General features: G+C 41.2%; 2 protein-coding genes across 3 annotated transcripts; both read left to right on the top strand.

Annotated features, from left to right (window-relative positions):
* Nucleotides 1–7: 7 nt before the first annotated feature.
* On the top strand, nucleotides 8–16,830 carry LOC108669760 (glycogen debranching enzyme). 2 transcript variants are annotated; one of them, XM_018157165.1, is made up of 19 exons: nucleotides 8–655; nucleotides 1,114–1,201; nucleotides 3,995–4,214; nucleotides 4,766–4,964; nucleotides 5,172–5,306; nucleotides 5,561–7,742; nucleotides 8,112–8,263; nucleotides 8,489–8,604; nucleotides 8,990–9,156; nucleotides 9,302–9,404; nucleotides 9,578–9,703; nucleotides 10,306–10,405; nucleotides 10,722–10,869; nucleotides 11,270–11,485; nucleotides 11,801–11,921; nucleotides 12,092–12,179; nucleotides 12,610–12,795; nucleotides 13,479–13,715; nucleotides 14,092–16,830. In XM_018157165.1, exons 1-19 carry the CDS (start codon nucleotides 653–655, stop codon nucleotides 14,122–14,124), a joined length of 4,620 nt encoding a protein of 1,539 aa, XP_018012654.1. In that variant the 5' UTR covers nucleotides 8–652; the 3' UTR covers nucleotides 14,125–16,830. The 2 variants fall into 2 exon arrangements, with proteins under 2 accessions (XP_018012654.1, XP_018012653.1); XM_018157164.1 differs by having other exon boundaries at nucleotides 4,763–4,964.
* Nucleotides 16,831–17,874: 1,044 nt separating this feature from the next.
* LOC108669753 (uncharacterized protein DR_0269-like) lies at nucleotides 17,875–18,426 on the top strand. Its single transcript, XM_018157157.1, has one exon. The coding sequence runs from the start codon at nucleotides 17,875–17,877 to the stop codon at nucleotides 18,424–18,426; it is 552 nt and encodes a 183-aa protein (XP_018012646.1).
* Nucleotides 18,427–21,878: the final 3,452 nt, after the last annotated feature.

Here is a 21,878-nt window from a genome sequence, read left to right as displayed (position 1 = left end):
TAGCGAAGTTGTGGAGCATACTGCAACTCCTCAGCAAACTTCAACTCAAGTAACTGCTGTTGAAGAAGAAGTTGTGGAGCATACTGCAACTCCTCAGCAAACTTCAACTCTGGTCAAGAGCTCAGAAAGCTTTTCTTGCAATTCTGGTCCAAGTGAAAGTTTACTGAGCCAGAAAGTTCCTAACCTTGGAAGTATCAACACTGATGAAAGTCTTGTTGAACCAATAAATTCTATCTCATCTCCTTCTAGTTCTGGTTCTTCAGAACTTGAAGTAACACCACCACAGAAAATACTTGTAATCAAACAGCCAAGGAGCAACGGATTGACTACTTCGATCGACCCGACCAATTGCACTGAAAGCAACGAACAACTCGATAGCCAACTACCCTCTAAAAGCTTGCCTCAGCTTAAAGCTAGTACTACTTCATTTGATGCCAACCTCCCATCTTTATCAGTAGAACCTCCAACTCTCAACGCAAAGTCAAAAATACTTGCAGGTCCTCCTCTCAATTCAAGATTAAGTGATGACAAGAACTTGCGCGTCTTGCCTGATAATTCAACTGCCGAACTTCTAGATATTGTTGCTTCAGAGCCTACATCTCGCATCACCTCCAACTGCTTCACTGCTGCGACAAGACGTTCATCTCCTGAAATGGTTTGAACCATTTTCAATTGATCTGAATTGTTAAGATTATTAATATTTTCTTAGTTAAACCAATGTTATTCTTGAATTTATGGCCAGCCTAATTCAATAATAAGGTATAAATTATTGAATATTGTAGGTATAAATTATTCAATTAAAATTCAGGTATAAATTATTGAACTATAAATATTAAAATTAAAATAAATGCAACTGATCTTAGAACAACTGTTTTAGGCCAGCTGGAATCTTAATTAATTAAGCACAGTTATTAACCAATGATATATGAACCTATGTTTTTATATTCACCTAATAATAAACCTTACTAAATTTTTGCTAGTCTGATTGGTTTTCAATCATTTTACTATTTATAGACTCATTTTTTTGGTGTGATAAACCTTCACCTAAAAAATATCTTGATATTAATCTTTCTTAATATTGCATCTCATAGTGACCATGCTGATTTTTTGCAGGGTCCATCTCCTGCCCCTGTACAGGTGCGGGTTCTCACTTTAGAGAAAAACCAGAATTTGGAGTCAAAGCTCTTCCGCCTTCAGAAAGGTTAGTGTGAACTGAACACTTGTTAAGGAGGAGGCTTAGCAGAATGAATAATGAAGATGAGGAAGTGGGTCAAATAAGTGATGGATTAATGGTCAATCAATGAATGTCAATTTATTCATCTGATAAAATCAAATTGTTGTCCAAGTTCGTGATTTTCATACCCATCAATATTGAGAAGTAGGTATGAAACTAGTCATATAATTTCATTTATATTTGAAGTATTGAAATGCGTGGTCTAGAGGTCGCAGTCACTCATTTTGTAAAGGTTTTTTCTCTATTTTTTTCTGTGACTTTAACTTTAAAGTGAAATATTCCTTACTACTGTTGTCATTTTTTTATTGGCCATGATAGCATAGCAAATGCTGAGTTGCTTATGTTGCTTAATAAATTGTCTCCATTTTGTGCACATTATTCGATTAAATCTCATTCATTCCAACTGAGATAATTCATTTACAAAGTAGAAAACCAGGCATCATTTTGGAAGAACTGGAAACTTGGAGACTTTAATGCAAGGTTTTATTCAATTTATCAACTTCTTTCAATTAGACTTTTTTGTCTGATCTTTAAAGTATCTATTATAATTAGTTTGTACCAGGGTTGGCAATGATTAAATCAAAATAATTAAATCATGTGATTAAATCACTTGATTTTTTTGTAAAAAAAATCATGATTTTTTTTTATTTTTTCGATTTTTTCATATATTTAAATATATTGAGTGGCAGTCTTTAATTTATATTGAGGTATTGTTATTCTTTGATTAGTATAAATGTATTATGAATGACAAATTGGTATATAAACTTGTTGCCTTTAGTGTGTATTAGGTTCAAATAAATTGAATGTTTTTGATACAGAGGCATCAAGTGTGCAATACATGGTACATAGCTAGCAGTTTAGCTAATTCTTATAAGGCTATAAGTAGTCTTCAACTATTTGACTATTTGTTATATATTGATTACAATATACAATTAAAATGTGTTAGCTAGCTTATACAGGGTGGGGAAGAACTGATTGAACAGTTTTGAGCTGAAATAAGAGTATTGGAGGTACATAAAGAAAAAGTTTATTTTCCTCAAGATTAGCATAACATACCATTTAAAATAATTATGTTTTGAAAACAATATCAGGAAGATGGGGTTTGTTAGCTGCATCACACTGTTGGAGTCGTTCTCGGAAGTTTTCTACAGCACGTTCATACATAGGGCGAGGTATGGCCATAACCTCTGCTGCAATAATCCGACCCCTTTGCTGTGGTAGGGTGTGAGGGCGACTTCTGAACCCCTTTCTTTTAGATGTCCCCAAAGAAAGAAATCGCAAATGCTCAAATCAGGTGACCTCACTGGCCACTGTAAATTACCCCTCAGACACCAGACCTCCGGAAAAACGTGCGTTTCAAAACATTGAGTGACATTCGGGCTGTGTGAGCTGTAGCCCATCCTGCTGGAACCACACGTCTCCCAATGCTTCATTTTCAACAATGTTTTCCATCCTGGGCTGCAAGAAATTTTGCAACATTGCAGCATAGCGATCGGAATCCACTGTTACGGTTACTCCCTCCTCTGAGAACGACTCCAACAGTGTGTTGCAGCTAACGGCCCCCATCTTCAAGATATTGTTTTCAAAACATGTATTCTAAATGGTATGTTATGCTAACCTCTAGGAAAATAAACTTTCTTCTTTATGTACCCCCATTCCTCTTTTAATTTACCTCAAAACTGCTCAATCAATTTTGCCCCACCCTGTATATTGAGAGGTTGAGATTGTATTGACCTTTTAGGCAATTAGAAAGATTTTCCACCCTAATACGAGTGCTCTAATTAGAATATTTAATTTCAATCTTTAAATATGTGAATTTAAAACTAGAAACAAAACAATTGCAATTATAAGACTATATATAAATAATTAAATGCAGTGAATGGATATAAAATATTTGAATTGTGCACATGTTTATTTCAAACAGTGTTAGCTTTCTCATAACTTAAGTCTCGTTTCAAGTCGTATGAGGTTTGTTTGGTTATCGTTCAGTTTATGTTTAGTAGGTATTGGTTTATTGGTCTGAATTAAATGGGAACTGTGCAGTCAGTCACTCAGTCACTACTAGTCGGTGTATATAGAGGGTAGAGTGTGGTAGATTTATAAAACATGAAACTAGTAGATCTATTGATAGTGCTGTGCACTGTGCTATCAGCTACCTATCTGTGATGTGACTCTTCAGTGTTTAGAAGATTAGCATTCCTGAAGTGTTTTTGTATATTGAAGCCAGTTAAATGGTCAATATTTAGCTTATTACCTTGCTCCGTACAAACTTTACAAAGCTAATGAATAGAATTATCTATAATTGTTTACCCAAAAATCCCTAAGTGGTAAACACCACCTTGGCCATTATTGTAGGCAATAAGTGCCCTTTTTAGCCATCCATTATGATCCATATACTGTTATTGTTAGTACCTAGGCTAATAGCAACATAAAAAAATAACACTTCAAAAAGACAAAAAAGCTGAAAAAAAATCAAATAAATAAAAAAAATCATGAAAAAATAAAAAAAAATCATTGATTTTTTTATTTGTTTGATTTTTTTAAAAAATCAAAAAAATCACCAACCCTGGTTTGTACTTGGCATCAACATCGTCATAGTGATATGTACTTGGCATCAATATTGTCATAGTGATATTTGTAGTGACATTAATTGACTATCCTTAAATGAACGAACAAGTTGAATCATTTCCAGACACAAATCTGAGAAAAAATTGATTTATGTAAAAAATATTATTGAAGATGATTACTTGCATTGTGCAGGTTGGGTGGTGCAGTTTCGGCAAGGAGCCACCCTCTTTGGCCAGTCGGTGTCACTGTTCACCAACTGTCCAGCGTCCGCTGGCGAGTCTTTCGTAAGATCCTCATACCGCCCTCTCCAATGGTGCAGCGACTCCGGTTCTTCAGATGACACGGCTCTCTGCTGCCAGCTCTCCCTCACCACTGCAGGCTCCTTCAGATACTATTTCACTCTGCAGGGAAGGTAAGAGCTGCTGTCACTCTGGTAGGAAAGTGAGAATTGCTGATACCGGTACTCTGCAAGAAGACGTGAGATGCTGAGTAGATTCCCTCAATCAATGACTTTGGTGTTTGTTGAATACAATTTAGTTTTATTTCATTTCGTATGGAATTGTAAAGGCATCTCATTTCCTTTATTGACAACAATTAGCATTCATATCAACATGAAGTCTTACAAATTAAGATGTCAATTGAGAAGTGTATCTTGAACTGTCATTGTAAATAGATAGGCACAACTCGGTGTTTAGAATGTTTTGGAATTATTGCCCAATAAACCTAGATTCATACCTCTCAATCATTGGGCAATTCGAACTATTTAATATCATATTTTTTGGACAGAATATTCTATTATGCTAAATAGATCATTTATTTGATTATTTTTGCTCGCTTTAGAGTTGAGCATCACAAAGAAAGTTTCATCAGGTTTCCAGAGATCACTAACATAGATGCCTAAGAAGCTGCTCTAAGTAATTTCTTATTTTCTGATAGTATAATTTGATATTATTTACTTAGCAGCTCTGAGAATGGTGGATCTGGATACCTCTTGGTGGACCCAACACTCACCGTGGGACCAGAAAAAACCCCTCTGCCTCTAGACTGCGTGCAGTGCCAGACTGTCCTGTCCAAGAACCTTGGGCCCTTCAACCAATGGCAGGACAGGCTCAGGGTGGCCAAAGAAACTGGCTACAACATGATTCATTTCACCCCAATCCAGGTAAGTCTGGCATTGTCACGAAGTACTATTTCGTACCGTTAATTTCAGTCAAGTAGCATCTACTTGACTATTTTTGGCAGGTTTTTCATCTTTCTACTTCTGCTGAACTTCTTTATTCATTTATAGTGAACTTAATGGTGATCTGAACGCAGCTTTAAAGTATAAAAATTTCTTTTTAAGGTATGAATAATTGAATTTGTGCTGCAGGCGTTGGGAGGCTCGAACTCTGCATACAGTTTGGCAGACCAGCATGCGGTGAACGTGACTTTCCACAGCAACAATCGCCGCTGCTCCCTGACTGACATAGAGAGCCTCATTCAGGAGGTCAACAACAAGTGGGGGGTGCGTCATGTCAATATGCTTATTTGTTCATTAATATCTGTCAATTTATTATTCATATAGTTGTTTCTTATTTGTATGTTTGTCTGTCCCAGTTCTCTTGAAAAATGATTTAAGTAGATTGATTTATTGGTAATATCTGCGAGTTTGACTTTTTACACTTGAAACTCCTCTTTTGTTTGCTTAATATTAGATAAAGATTTGCCATTATGATCGTTAAAAGGCGTTGATTTGCGTTGGATCTTTTTCCTGTTTAGGTGCTGTCACTAACGGACATTGTTCTCAACCATACGGCCAATGAGTCGCCGTGGCTTTCGGAGCATCCTGACGCGACTTACAACGTCGTTAACTCCCCTCACTTGCGTCCAGCTTACCTCGTGGACCGCGCCCTCTACTACTGCAGCTGCGACATCGCCAGCGGTAAACTCGCACAGTGGAATATGCCTCCCAACATTTCCACAGAGGAGCACGTTGCCAGCCTCTCTGACCACATCTTTAACTTGGTGCTGCTACCACTGCATCTCGAGGAGTTCTTTGTGCTGGACGTGGAAGCAACTGTTTCGCATTTCAAGCAGTTGGCGACTAGAGAAACGCCCGTGCAGGTTGCAGGGAAAGGAAAGCTGGAAATCGTACAAGACCCTCAATACCGGCGGAAGAAGAACTCGGTGGATTTTGCGCTCGCTTTGAGTATCTTCAATGTTGTGCATGAGGATTGCTCTGAGGAGGACCGCATGGAACGGTGTTGTAGTGCCTTGCGCGCTGCCCTGGAAGAACTGAATTCCCTCGCCACCGCTGAAGTGACTCGTCACCTGCATGCTGCAGTATCTGGTACAATCGGCACTGTTCGTTACGAGAGACTCCAGTCGGATGGTCCAAAAATTCCAGCCGTTACAGCCAAGCACCCTCTAGTGCCGCCGTACTTCACCCACAGCGGTCCTGATGCCGATATCGCGGCAGACGAGCTGCTCATGGACTCGCCAAAAGGTAACTTCCTGATGGCTCACAACGGGTGGGTGATGAACCACAACCCTCTCAAGAACTTTGCTGACCCGGGTTCTCTGGTGTACTTACGTCGTGAGCTGGTTGCGTGGGGAGATAGCGTGAAGCTGAGGTACGGGTCCCAGCCCTCTGATAGCCCTTTCCTGTGGGACCACATGCGTCGGTATTGTGAATACACTGCGCGTATCTTCGCTGGAATCCGCCTGGATAACTGCCACAGCACGCCCATCCACGTCGCGGAGTATTTATTGGATGCTGCTCGTGCTGTCCGGCCCGAACTTTACGTCATCGCCGAACTCTTCACGAACTCTGACGATACCGACAATATCTTTGTTAACAGACTGGGCATCAATTCTCTCATCCGGGAGGCCATGTCAGCTCCCAACTCTCATGAGGAAGGACGTCTGGTGTATCGTTACGGCGGTGAACCTGTGGGAGCATTTTTGCTTCCATCGGTGCGTCCTTTGGTTCCATCTATTGCTCATGCCATTTTCCTGGACTTGACCCACGATAACAAATCACCTGTTGAAGTACGCACGGCTTTCGACATGCTGCCTTCGAGCGCCCTCGTGTCAATGGCGTGCTGTGCGAGCGGTAGTAATCGTGGTTACGATGAGCTCGTGCCTCACCACATTCATGTGGTGAACGAACGCAGGCTCTACTACAGCTGGAGCAACAGTGTCCAGCCCTCCGCGGGCACTGTGAATGCTGGCACCGGTATAATTGCGGCCAAACGCGTACTCAATGATCTGCATTTGAGCCTCGGTCGCGATGGCTTCTCTCAAGTCTTCGTAGACCAAGTTACGTCTGACGTCGTGACCGTGACACGTCATAATCCCGTCACCCACGAGTCTGTCGTGCTCGTCGCTTACACGTCCTTTGCCCCGCCTGCTGTGATTGGTAGCCCTTACGTGCGGTCTCTGAAGGTCCAGGGAGCACTGAAAGAGATCATCTTCGAGATGGAACAACGGGCGCTGAACGAAGGCGACGACCAGAAAGCGTGTCCGGGATCGTTTTCTAAAGACCCTACCTTCATCAATGGTCTTAAAGGCATCGTTGTGAGCGTAAGGGAGAAACCTAGCCTCTCTAAAGCCCGTTTAGTGAGACAAGCCTCCCAAAACGACCCTGACACCTTGGAGTTCCAGTACACTGAGCACTTCAAGCCGGGCTGCGTGGTCGCCTTCCGCTTCTCGCTACTTCCCAAAGCACAAGCTGCAATCACGAGCGTCCGTTCGACGCTCGCCAAGTTCGTCCACCTGCCTCGCCAGCTCACCGTCACTGTCGAGGACCCAGTTCTCTGTGCAGCCCTGGCGTCGCTTGACCTCGTCGCTCTCAACCACTGTCTCTACCGCTGCCAGCAAGAGGAGGAAAGCTTGGGCGCAGGGGACGGGGTGTACGATGTGCCGGGCTGGCGCGCCATGGTTTACGCTGGTCTCCAAGGTACAAACACTTTGTTGTGAAGTTTTAGTCCGAATGAAATTGCTTAAAATTTTTAATATTAGGATTAATAGGTACCAAATCCAAATGTTTATACATCCTTTCCGGTTGGTGAGTTGAAAGTATACATTCTTCCATAAAGCATGCCATATAATATTATTATGCAGATCTTTTCATTCTAATGTAGCAGCAGAAAACAATAGAATTACCAATTAATTCAATGTCATTGCAGAAGGGTAATGTAAACACATCTTAACCTATTGTATACATTTTGCAGGCTACTGAATAAATATGTATACAATAGGCTACTTATTTATTCAGGCTACTGAATAAATAATATTTGATTTAATATTTGTTCACAATAATGCACAGGTCTTGAGTCTGTGCTGCTCGACATCCGCGTTAAGAACGACCTGGGCCACCCGCTGTGTGGTAACCTCAGGAGCGGCGACTGGCTCATGGACTACACCGTGCGCCGGCTGCAGCAGCAGCCTGATACTCAGCTGCTCGCGGCATGGCTACGGGTATTGTACAAGCTCTTTATATCATAGATAATTCAACAAATATTGCCACCAGAATATATATTTTTATTTCATTTTTTGATCTAATTCAGTTTCTGCAGTGATCACTTACTTGTTGTCAAACATCCCTTAACACTTATTACTTCCTAAGTGAAGGAGCACATATGGGGTTGTTACCCTTACAACATAATGAATAGTATTATATTTAAATGGTATTGCTCTCTGCAGGAGGTGTTCGCCGAGGTTCGGCATGTGCCACGTTACCTGGTGCCTGCTTACTTCGATGCCGTCATCAACAAGCTCTACCTGGCACTCATCAACCGGGCGTGGCAACTCATGTCACCGTATGTACCTACATCACTGCCTTTGGTCATGTTTCTGCTGTATGGAAATTTAATATTTTCCCGCCCTGCGTCTATAGGGATTTTTTTTTTTTTTGTAATGCAATAAGTATATACCTATGTAGTTGCTAAGAGGCTAATATTAGTGACGTGCTTCCTTGATGGATTTAGGAGTTCCAAGTGACTAGCGTAAAAAAGCATGAACTGTAATCTTCTTTGGGTGTTATCTGGTATTCAGTATTTATGCCGTCTAACCTGTGTCGCTTAGCTGCGAAGCTTAATATTTTGTAATACCACTTTATAGTTTGTAACAATATTAAATCAACCTATATTTTTTCGCTCTTCTGTGTTATAAATAAGTTCAAAATTATAATTTTCATGTTTGTAGATTCGTGAGCGGCGGCTCGGTGTTCGCTCGTTTATTGGGGCTGTGCAGCGTACAGTTCTGTTCTGTAATACAGTCAGCACAGCTGCCTCCTCTCTCACCTGCTCTGGCACCTCCTCAGCCTGCCATCTTACCATGGGGAGGTCAACGCGCCTCGTCCATTGCTGCAGGTTCGCTATTTTATCTGATGACGATAACTTTCTATTGTAATTTGTTTAGGTTACATTAGTGTTCTCGCACATGTAACACACATACCGCCTCGACATAAAGTCATAAATATATGATGGAATGACATGGCTGCTGTGTTTCCTGCAGGCCTGCCTCACTTCTGCGTGGGTTACATGCGTAACTGGGGTCGAGACACGTTCATTGCCCTACCCGGCAACCTGCTCATCACCGGCCGCTTTGACGAAGCACGGTTCGTGGCTTCCAATATTTATAGGACAACCAAGGTTTTTTTCAGTACCTACTTATTGCCATCCTCATTCTTGGAGTTATTCCGTATTTATTATAAGTTTCCCAGTATTATTTAGTCTTGCGAGGTGCTTGCTGATTTTTTGTTGAGTTATTGACGTGTATGGTTGCACGCAGTTGGGTGATCTTGGCATTTGCGGGAACTCTGCGTCACGGCCTCATCCCCAACCTGCTGGACGGCGGACCCAAGGCTCGCTACAACTGCAGGGACGCCGCCTGGTTTTGGCTCATGGCCATCCAGAGGTAGGCACAGACTAACAGGCCTGGGCTGTGCTATCAAAACTCGCTTGGGTGCACGTAGCGACCGATTTCGTGCCTGTGATAGTTAGTGTCAACAAACGGAAAAGCTGTGATTTGCTGACTCATTATTTTCGATTGTACGGCATCTGATCTTGAATTTTTGTTTGTTTTCATTAGTTCGCCACTGCTGCGTGTTGAAGATTTTTCTGGTGAATCAAAGTTATAAAAGGCAAAGACTGCGTTTTGAGCATCGCATGACAATGAAAGCCCGTTTCTCCTTCACTTTGTTCTTGGTTGGGTTGTATAGCGTCCCTTTGTTCTTGAAACATATTAGTCGAGTTTTTACCTACATTGTGATAAGATTGGAATGGAGTAAAGTCTTGATGCATCTCCCTAACATTGGAAATGCGGACAAAAGTAGCCCGATCCCTATTATAGGCTGTCGATTAATGGTTTCATAAGCATAACCATTGAAAGCAAAAATTCCGCGTGACGTTTATTTATGTAGTTCATCTTCTTGCGTGGATTACTGGATGTTTGTTCGATCCAGTTAATTGTGATCAACTTTCATCCGAAGCTCTTTCATGGTCATCACTTGTTGGCAGGTACGTGGAGATGGTCCCAGAAGGACACCGCATCCTGCAAGACAAAGTCTCGCGGATCTTCCCACGGGACGACAGCGACGCTCACTCGCCCGGCCGTGTGGTCAGTGACTGTGGCTACAAGCAAACCATTCAATATCTGTCGCCAGTCAGATCGCTATCTCACTCGTGATTTCAAGCAATTTTTTTCCTTTATTATGTTTTGTACGGATTGTTAGACATTTTCAAGGTTCTCTGTCTTATTTTATTTATTTTTTTTGTGTGTGGTTCTGTAAACAATTGATGACTTATGACTAAGTCGAAATCAGTACTATTCAAGCTTTTCATTGATAGTCAGAAACAATATTGTGAAAGCGTGTTATCGTCTGCCACTAATTGGTAAAGAGAAAACGGTGAGTGAATTTTAGTTGCATTTACAGGATCAAACACTGGAGTTCGTCATCCAAGAGTGCATGACACGCCACTTCCAGGGCGTGCAGTTCAGGGAGCGCAACGCTGGACGTTCCATAGACGAGCAAATGACGGACCAAGGCTTTAACAACTCCGTCGGTGTTGATCTTGAAACCGGTGTGTTCCCCAAGACTCTAATAAATACTACCTATCAATGCCTCAAAAAATTACAAGAAATACTCACAGGCAATTTTAAAATCCTATAAAGGCTTGCTGCTACTGGGTATTCTTGATATAACAAATTTTTATGTGAACACTCTTAATGAACGATGAAATGTTCTGCATTGGAAGGTTTTAGCTTGGTGGCTTCAATCGTTCCGTGGTTACGAACTTAGTTTTCACGTTAATAATTCTGAATCCTCCAGGCCACCGATCGACTGCAACTAAGCATTCAACATATCAACTTAGGTGCTGGTAATATATCTTCGGCGATTCGTTTCCTTGCAAGGACTGTCATTAGGAAGTGTATTTATTCATTTATCTTCAAGTTTCTTACGCAATACTAATAACTGTGCAGGGTTCCCGTTCGGAGGAAACCGTCACAACTGCGGCACTTGGATGGACAAGATGGGCAGCAGCGAGAAGGCTGGCAACAAGGGCCGTCCTGCGACGCCGCGCGATGGCAGTGCAGTCGAGATCGTCGGGCTCTGTAAAGCCGCCGTGTCATTCTTGGCTGCCTTGTACCGCGCCAAGCACTTCGCCTACCAGGGCGTTACCAGGATTGATGACAAGGGTAAATCACTTTACAAACACGAATCGTAGAAATGGAACTCTTTCCACCTATTTCATGAATATTGGATATAGTTGAATAACTTTATTGAGTTATCCTATTTAGATAACTATTGTTTGGCCTTTTTCTCTGTAAGCGTCATGACTCGAGATTTTGCTGGAGCCCAGCTCTAATGGAATTCGCCTGGGCTCTACTAACTCCCTTCATGAAACTAGGGTGTAACATTCATCATACGAGGGAAGGTGTTTCATCTTGGATGAATTATGTTGCAACTCAAATACTTGAACTAGAAATCATATTTGGAAATTGTAATTACAGGTAATGAGATTAACTGGACATACAGTTTCTGGGCGCAGCAGCTGTCAGCTAACTTCACCCGCCACTTCCATGTGCCTAAATCGCCTACTTCTGTAGACAAGCGGCCGGACCTCATTAACAGGCAAGTCATGAACAGTATTTAATCGCATTTTTAATCTCATAGTCACATTTGAAGTCGCCGTGGAAAATGCTTTCCAAAGATTTAAGTATATACGCAATCAACTGTCTTACAAATTTTTTCTTTTACATCGTATGATTCTATGATAATTATAGTTTATGTATGATTTCCAGACGAGGTATTTACAAGGATAGCGTGGGTGCCACCGACTCCTGGCCAGATTACCAGCTGCGCTGCAACTTCCCTATCGCTCTCGCTGTGGTCAGTTAATATTATTGTTCTTGCGTGACTTGCATCTTATTTTATTGCATTTGCTTTTTTATATTCAGTTAGCATCACGATATCAATGCAACTTGTGTACTTTTATTTCCGGGGTGAAATATAATTTTAGTCATTCATACGTGGCATGGGCTTAACGCCTCGGTTCAGTAGTAAGTTTTAGCGAGCAGAAAGTTTATTTATTGCAAGAATGACCTATCATGTGCAATAATCGATGAGACTACGTTCAGTACGAATTATTAAATCTGAGAGAGCTGTATTTGCTCCACACATTTACTGCCTCATGAAGTAGTTCACTGAAACTCGGTGTACATCTGAATTTTAAAACGTGCATCGTGAATAAAATTTGAGGACGAAACGAGCTCTTCTAGTAAAATTTGAGGCGGTTTACAACTTTGTTCTTCCTCGCTAGGCTCCCGAGCTTGTGGACCCGAAAGAAGGATTAGAAGCATTAGCGCTGGCTGAGGAGCTGCTGCTGGGTCCCCTGGGCATCAAGACCCTGGACCCGTCCGACTGGGCCTACCGCGCCAACTACGACAACGGCAACGACTCCAACGATGCCAGCGTCGCTCGTGGTTTCAACTACCATCAGGGGCCGGTGAGACTGACATTTGCTCTTGAGATTATGAAAGGATTTATTTATAAACTTTCACCGACATTATTCGAAAATCACCAAAGTTGTACTTGAGAAGTTATCTATCGACAAAAATTTTAATAAATTTCATGCAAGAAAAAAGTAATAAATAATATTTTGAAAAAGTTTATTCTTCCATGCGCCGCGTTATTTTATGAAGATTATCATGATAATTTTAGCTGCGGTTTGTGACTAGATTAGTAGTAATGTCATTATTAGCACCAGCATAGTTGGAAACGGCACTCGAATTCGAATTCGGTTGAAAAATGTGCTGTGGCAATTAAAGAGACAAAGATCTGGAACAGTTTAACTTGACTTGCCGAGCAAACGCAATCCTTTGTGAATTCATTATGATTCATTTTATAAATTGTGGGAAAGTTTATTGAGATGTTACCCGGCACGAATGGTTGCGTATCAAAATCTAGTACGCTTATGCTTACGCAATTTACGGTTGTAAATTGAACTCTTGTACCTTTCAAGAATGGTTGTACATTAAACTCTATTACGCGGCAGGAATGGTTGTAAATTAAACTCTATTACGCGGCAGGAAAGGTTGTAAATTGAACTCTTGTACCTTTCAAGAATGGTTGTACATTAAACTCTTTTACCCGGCAGGAATGGTTGTATATTAAACTATTACCCGGCAGGAATGGTTGTGGCCTGTGGGCTTCTTGCTGCGTGCCCAGCTCGCCTTGTCCCAGCGTCTCGGTGACCCAGAGCACCTGTGCCAGACGGTGTCCCGTATCAAGTCTAGCCTGTCTCAGCACTTCACTCATCTCGTCACCAACGAGTGGCGCTCCTTGCCTGAACTCACCAACGCTGCCGGCGCTCTTTGCCCGGACTCAAACCCTGCGCAGAGCTGGAGCACCGGCTGCGTGCTAGAGGTTTGTCCCGCCTCGTGGAGAATTAGTGTGTTAAGGAGTGACCTCGCATGGAAAAATGAACGTGATTCTAATATAATATTACCTAGTTGATGCAACTTGAGCTATTAATTATAGTGATCGGTGACCTAAATATGTTAATTTCATCATATCGAGGTATATTATGAGGTAGAATGGAAACCGTTTACAGGAAGTATAAATTTAGAGAATTTTTATGCCCACATATTACCGAATGAGTGACATGGTAAATAATTAGGCTCACCTTATGTGTATGCTACTTAATACCAAGGCTATCTATCATATCAAGAGTGTATGCTCTCAGGAAACTCGATTGCTGTGTTTATTCAGAATTCAATTGATTCTCATTTTGGTGTTTCAGGTGTTGTGGGAACTTGAGCGCCTGCAGTGTTGAGTGAACCATCTCGCCACAGCTACTCTCACCTCAGTAGTTTGATTCCTGCCATCTCCATGACACGAGAAAGAAGAGCGCTGAAATAGTTATCTGTGCTTTTGTTTTTAACTGCTAGTGGGTGTTGCATCATCTGCCGTGCGCGGCAGGAATAGCGTGTCTATAGATACAGTAATTATATTCGTTAATTCGGTAGCTGTTTTGATTTTGTTCGTTCTAATGAATTAGCTGAGTTTTGAGTTCGTGAGTTACTTAATCGTGTTCATGGAATCTTTTCTCTAGTCAAAAGAAAATATTTGTGTAGTTTTTTTGTTCGCGTAATTTATTCATCCAAACGTTGATATAATTGACGAGACGTGAAAAACAAATAGTTAGCTGCAGTTGCACAGGTGATGGCTATACTTCACGCAGTTTTGTGTAGCAATTGCCCAGATATTGACTCATCCAGCGATGCAATATCAAGCGTTATCAAAATACGTTTAGTTCTGACAGCTTCCCTATCGAATGTTTTTCATTATAATTTCCGGAATTTGTAACTCTGGTGACATACCTCGTGATCCCTAGTAGGTTATTACCGAGTCTACCGACATTAATACTTGCTTTGCTCATTATATTGCTCTTAATCAAAATTGAGCATGAGAAGGGAGCGTATGTTTCGCGACACAATCACGCACTGAAGCTGCCATTGGTCAACAACTAATTCATGATATACCTTTGCCTTCAGATATCAACAATACTCGGTTATACTAGCATCCTATTTATACTCATGAGTGCTTTACAAATAACTTTGCTACTCCCCACATTAATTAGTCGTTCCTCGGACTGCTATGTTGGCTTCTCTTGATCTTCGTTGGTCCTAAGGAAAAGACTTTTTGTGACATGTTAGGTAGAGCTTGACCTTTGTTAACTAAAATACCGTAATTAGATGTAAATAATTAAATTGTGAAATATCTTACAAGTTGCTGTTAAAAAGATCATTTTATTTCAGCCATGCGCTTAGAATTAATGGGTCAGGTAACCATTGTTGATTACTCGTGCCGATTACCCAAGGCTAGCTTGCTCCTTTACTCTGAATGCTTCGTTGCGTTACGAAAATAAAGTTCCCACGTTAATCGAACGTATTGTTATAAATATCAAAGGAATATATAGATATAACGATATTTCATTTACATTATTATGCGTTTTGAATACATTCGCTTGAACAATACCTGCATTCAACTAGATGCATAAAACATTACTGCATTGCACATTTCTAAGCACCGACCGCAACATAGTGTTCTTTATGTACACGATGTGAAACTGGTCTCAGTTGTGAGTTCACCGCCTCGTGCGTACATTTGGTTTAAACAAAGCGACAGCTTGTATATTTTCGCTTATGTACTCCATTAAGACTTCTCTTCAACCTACTCCAATGCAATCTTCATATATACTGAATATCCGTGCACGTTCTTCTGACTGACTCATTTTAAAAGCAACTGTTGTCACGACCAGCCACTTGGTCACGTTAATGGACACGGAGGATTTGTACTCTTAACAGAGAACATAATGGGTAATATCCTCCAAATAGTGACACTGTTTAGACACTTTTTGGCTGACCAAGTCGACCTCTGGAGAGGTCTGTCCTACGGAGCTTGGTTGGTCTTTTCACATTTTATAAGGGATGATAAGGCTATTATATATGAAACAATGCTTCATATCTACGCTCTAGAGTTGGCTCTCTCATAGATTTTTCTCAGTGGGCAGTTTCCTTAGCTCCACCTCCACCACCGTCTTCATCGAGTCAAACGCCGTATCTTTTATTCCTAAGCTCCCCAATGACCAGTTATTATAGTTAATATACAGATTTTATTTACCAGACAGCGATGCTACGTATTAAATTGGTTGCAATATTACACTATTTTTTCATTTGTTATCTGTACCTATATCATAATTCTATATCTTGCGTTTGAATTTAATAGGCCCACTTTTTCATCAATATCTAAACAAGCTGCAATCGTGTAAAACTTAGCTTTCTCTATTTTTCTTGGCCTTGTAACCCCTTAATTTTGTAGACACGTGTACCCAGGCAGGACCCTCGCCCTACAGAGGCGTAGGGGCGTTTCGCTCACGCCCCTGCTGCTGGAGAGGACGCTGGTCTTTCAGGGGATAATGCGTGTCACGTTTGTGGTTCAAGGTCAACCTTCAGCTGCTTTAGGTTTATTATCTGGAACAAGAGTTTAAATGTACGAGTTATTCACCTGAACTGAATGTATTTTTAATTAATGATATATTTTTCTTCTCCTAGCATGCGCATACTTGCTAATCAAAACTATTTTACGATCATGTAGAGAGAGATGAATATATAGACTCGTTTTTTGATAAGAAAGCAATCATTATCTTTATTCATACTAATATTACGTTTATGTTGAGTCTTCTTTCTCATATATGAAGGAGAAATTATTTGATATAGTTTATATTAGCAGAAACTTTACGTAATGGTAAGAAATCCGAGCAGCCTTGTATGTAAACGCGTCGGGTTCAGCAACATCGTCACATTGCGACTTTTAGCTCTATTCATGCAATAACGAATAAAAATGTGAATAAAAAGCAACTCTATTTGCATAGCGATTTGTGACGGTTTGTTTGAAACTATGAATTCGCTCGTATAAGTTGATGTAAAACATTGCGTATGTAATAGTGCCTGCTGGACGAATAAACTGATTGCGCTTATCCAGCGAGTTTAAATCTGCCCTATAATGTATTTACACGACATCTTTAATAGCGAGCCAGCCTTACTTGATGAATTAACATAGAAGATTTTTCGTTAGGACGCAAAACAACCGCCTATTCATTCAAACAATTTTAATAAGTTGTTTTCGGCAAAAACGCCCATCCTGTGTTGAGATTTGAAAAATAATCCCAATAATTATAAGCAGAAGTTTGAAGTCATAAATATTCAATTCATAAATTATCTGTTGTGAGGGATCGATTGATAGATCAGCTGACTGCTAATAATCTCCTATCAGACAGTCAACATGGCTTTATTGCCGGGAGATCCTGCACCACTAACCTCTTGTCGACTCTGAACGAATGGACCCGCCTGCTGGACGAAAGGGAGCCAGTAGATGCAGTGTACCTCGATTTTGCCAAGGCATTTGACAGTGTCCCACATGAGCGGTTCCCTTGTGAATCAAGTCACGAAAAGTTCAAGAATCGGCAACAGGCCATGGGCCTATTTCTTCAGCGCCGACACTTCTATTCTATTCTATCACTGGATCGAAAACCACATGCTATTGATCCAGTAATGAAGCTGGAATTAAGGAATGAGCTATGTCACAGGTAGTGAGTGGCACCGCCGCATGTAACTGCCTTTTAGTCGCAGACCTCGATAGAAATCTGACCGTTAACTTACGGAATAGCTAAGCCTTTTTTCCCACTCCCATTTCACATACACGAACCCAATCTTGGACCTGCCCAACACTTATTCTTGGTTCACACTATACTGCTGGGCATGTGCCAGTCACGGTCTAGTCCAACATTCTATAATGCATTTGTATAGTAAAATTCACACCAGCCGTGCAAGGCACCTGCTATGCCAGGCACGCTCTAGCCACGATCATGGCACAAGATATTTTGACCGGGACGTGACTGCAGCGTTGCCAATTATTTCTTTGCTGAGTATACCAGACTGCATCTCAACACATATACCAGATTGTAGCAAATACCTATCAAACATATTGAGGGGAGACCACGCTAGGGGAGGGAGACCACGCTATGGGAGGAGGGAGACCACGCTATGGGAGGAGGGAGACCACGCTATGGGAGGAGGGAGACCACGCTATGGGAGGAGGGAGACCACGCTATGGGAGGAGGGAGACCACGCTATGGGAGGAGGGAGACCACGCTATGGGAGGAGGGAGACCACGCTATGGGAGGAGGGAGACCACGCTATGGGAGGAGGGAGACCACGCTATGGGAGGAGGGAGACCACGCTATGGGAGGAGGGAGACCACGCTATGGGAGGAGGGAGACCACGCTATGGGAGGAGGGAGACCACGCTATGGGAGGAGGGAGACCACGCTATGGGAGGAGGGAGACCACGCTATGGGAGGAGGGAGACCACGCTATGGGAGGAGGGAGACCACGCTATGGGAGGAGGGAGACCACGCTATGGGAGGAGGGAGACCACGCTATGGGAGGAGGGAGACCACGCTATGGGAGGAGGGAGACCACGCTATGGGAGGAGGGAGACCACGCTATGGGAGGAGGGAGACCACGCTATGGGAGGAGGGAGACCACGCTATGGGAGGAGNGAGACCACGCTAGGGGAGGGAGACCACGCTAGGGGAGGGAGACCACGCTAGGGGAGGAAGACCACGCTAGGGGAGGGAGACCACGCTAGGGGAGGGAGACCACGCTAGGGGAGGGAGACCACGCTAGGGGAGGAAGACCACGCTAGGGGAGGGAGACCACGCTAGGGGAGGGAGACCACGCTAGGGGCGGGGACCACGCTACATTCACGTCTAATGAAGCCAACCACACCAGACGCCAACTTCGGCTAAGGCCGAGGCAAGCCAGAAAACAGTCTTGATGGCTAGTCAGATCAGGCTAATTTTGAGAACGTAAGATGCTGCAACGTCGGTTTTGGGTAGATCTGGTAATGAGGCTAGTTCGCATAACTCCAAGAGACCAATAAAGAGCATATATGAATCGGCGATAGGCCAACTCGGCATTAATTCAACGCCGATGTTGCTATGCTATGACCAGCAGAACTAACGATTTAGCCGTCTGCTCGAACTAACATTGACGCAAGGTATGGTTAATGTACAGAACAGATAGTTTCGGTCAGTTACTTTCAACAGTATGCCATTACGTATTAAGATCACTTGATTGTTTAAATCGCAAGTTTATCAATAATTTAAAGCAAAGATAATGGCCAGAAAATTCGCCATTTCTGATGAAGTCTAAAGTTTTGGAATCCAGCTCCGTCGCAGTTCAAAATCTATCACAAAAGTACAATCGATTATTAAACTAAATTTACATTGAAGCATAAATCGTCAAATGAAAACAAATATGAATGAAGTAAATATGAGCAGACACATCTATTTACAATTTCGAGGGGATATGAACTTTAGGCGGCATTTAAACTAGGCTTGTGTTTAAAAATATACAGGGACTCCAAAATTCGCAGGTCAGAAACACCGGTTGTGGAGGCTAAAATTCTAAAATCACTATCGGACACCGGGATGTTGCACTGCTAGACATGAACGCGTACTACTGAATGACGGGGATGCGTAAGCAAGTTTCCTGTTGTAAAATGTCAATTTATTTTTCTAATTGTTTGCACATCTCTTTTATATTTTGAACTGAAGATGAATCTAGACTGCGAAACGTTTTCCTTCAAAAGAAATGGTGAACTTTCTGGCTATTTTCTTTGCTTTTAAATTGTAAGTATATCATTACGATGCTTCTTCTTACCAGCAGCACCAAAACCACCAGCAGGACCTGCCCACCACACATTTCAAAGGTTGGGTCATCACTGTGGTTTTCTAGTTTCTACTTTCTAAGTCTACCAGCTGTCCATCAGTAGTGCTGCCAACTTTTTTCTCGGCGAGTATACCAGATTTCATCGCTCAATATACTAGATATATACCGAATTTTTTTCTTGTCTAAAACAGATTAATACCCTCAAATGTAATGTAACTACCTATTCATTAGAAATGTTGTTTAGTACAAGAAAAATCATTTATATCCATTTTACTGTGTTAGGCTTGACATAGAATTAACGAAATTGAACATGGGACATTAATTTTTCCTTTTTTAGCACAGGGTAATAAGCGGAAACTTCCTGTTCTATATTTGATATTTCGCGCCAAACAGCCAGATGTTGTAGGAAAACGGGGTGGAGCTTTTCATATGAAAGGCACGGTCATGAAATTTTGTATCTCGCCTAGTCAGTTGCCATTATGCATTGGATAAGTGAAAAGTATGCGTTTGTTGCCGAGGCGTACGCTTTTAATGGTCATTCCAATTTTGCTACTCAAGGAGTATTTCGTACTCGGTTCCGTATTCGTCCTTCAGGTCGGGTTCCTGATTAGAAATACGGGCTGATCCCCCGATTTGACACCATGCGATTTTTACAGAGTTATCTTAAAACAATTGTTTACTATGACTGCCCAAGGACTCATTTGAAGAATAACATACGCCAAGCCATCGAGTTGAACGTAACTTTGAAGCAAGTTGAAAGGAACTTCAAATATCGACCAACTGAATTTATTGGCAATGGGGGCCGTCATTTTTCCGATGTCATCTTTAAAACAAAGTTGTAAAAAATTTTAGATAATGTATTTTTCAATAAAACTGTTATTGTAATGATATCTCTACTACTTTCAGCTATTGAGCTTTCAAATCAGGAAGTTTCCGTGAATAACCCAATCAAATTTCGACATTTTCTCCATAGAACATAGCCAACTGCTTTGCCTGGGGAAAGTTGTAACATCAGAGGCAAAACTTATTGCATTTAATTTGCATAATTAAAAGGGCATTTTACTTCTACGTTTCAACTATTTCATCATCAATTCCTACAAGCTTTTTTGACTGATACCATTGACTGGCAAATTTACAAGTGTCATCATTATCAAGATTTTTTGACCATTACAATCATATTATAGTATAATTTATTTGCAAATTTAAATTAGCTCATTCATCTAAGTTCATTTTAATATATATTTTGCATAGTTTACTAGCACAATGTCCTAAATGGCTTACTTGCATATTTTTCTGCTGTGCATCTCAAAGCTTAATTATTAATGTATTATACTTTGTAATTTGCGAAATAAGCTACTATATGCTATAAAAACGGTAGTTGCTAAAATTAACACTCATTTATTAATTATTGCAAACGTTTTTGATGATGGGTCTTAGTTTGATCCAATTCAGAAAGTAAAAAATCATGCCCATAGATTTAGATTTAAAATTGACCCAAAGTTTCCTTGGTTGGACTGTAGATAAAGGCTCAGTTCGGCAATAGTTTGGAGGGTTAATTTCACCCCCAAAACGGAATTATTTAACAAAATTTCTCATGCGAGAACTAAAATCACGATATTGTGCCCAAGGAAAAGTGAAATTGAACAAATATGTTGTTTTATTTCAGTCAAACTTCCCAAGTGTCCTAACATACCAGAAATATACCAGCTTTTAGCAAACGTACCAGATTTGTGAAATCTGGTATGAAAATTTACCATTTGGCAATACTGAAGTCTCGCACCCAGGAAGTTCAGTGGTTGCCATAATATTTCTGATCAAAACTTAAAACTTTTAGGCTCATTATCGCATATTCGAATACCGCACTTTGATATGTACAATTTTCGTGGAAAAATCTCCTAATTAATTTCGATAGTGACACCTGCATGAATTTCCATTCATTAAAATTATATTCCTTTTCCAGATGTTTCCGGGCGGTGTTGCATGGTTTCAAAGAGTTTTCCATGGTCTGAAAAACAAATTCCACAAATCTGCCACTCCTACAAGAATATTCGTTTGAATATCAGGTAGAAAAAATTGAGAACACTACAGAAAAACTCTGAAATTCTTTCAAACGTGTTCGCAGAGCCTTTCGGCCTTATTGGGATATGAAAATGCTCCCCGCCATCCATTGAGCGTTGCTTTGTTTGCGGTCCTAAAATGTTTCACTTGTGTGCGAATTTCACGAATATGTTTACGATTCAGCTACGAGTTTCTTATTGGTCTACTGAGGACAAGAAAACACCTTTGATGTA

This window comes from Hyalella azteca, unplaced genomic scaffold, assembly GCF_000764305.2.
Source record: "Hyalella azteca isolate HAZT.00-mixed unplaced genomic scaffold, Hazt_2.0.2 contig17841, whole genome shotgun sequence".
NCBI lineage: Eukaryota > Metazoa > Arthropoda > Malacostraca > Amphipoda > Hyalellidae > Hyalella > Hyalella azteca.
This window is presented reverse-complemented; position numbering and strand designations above follow the sequence as displayed.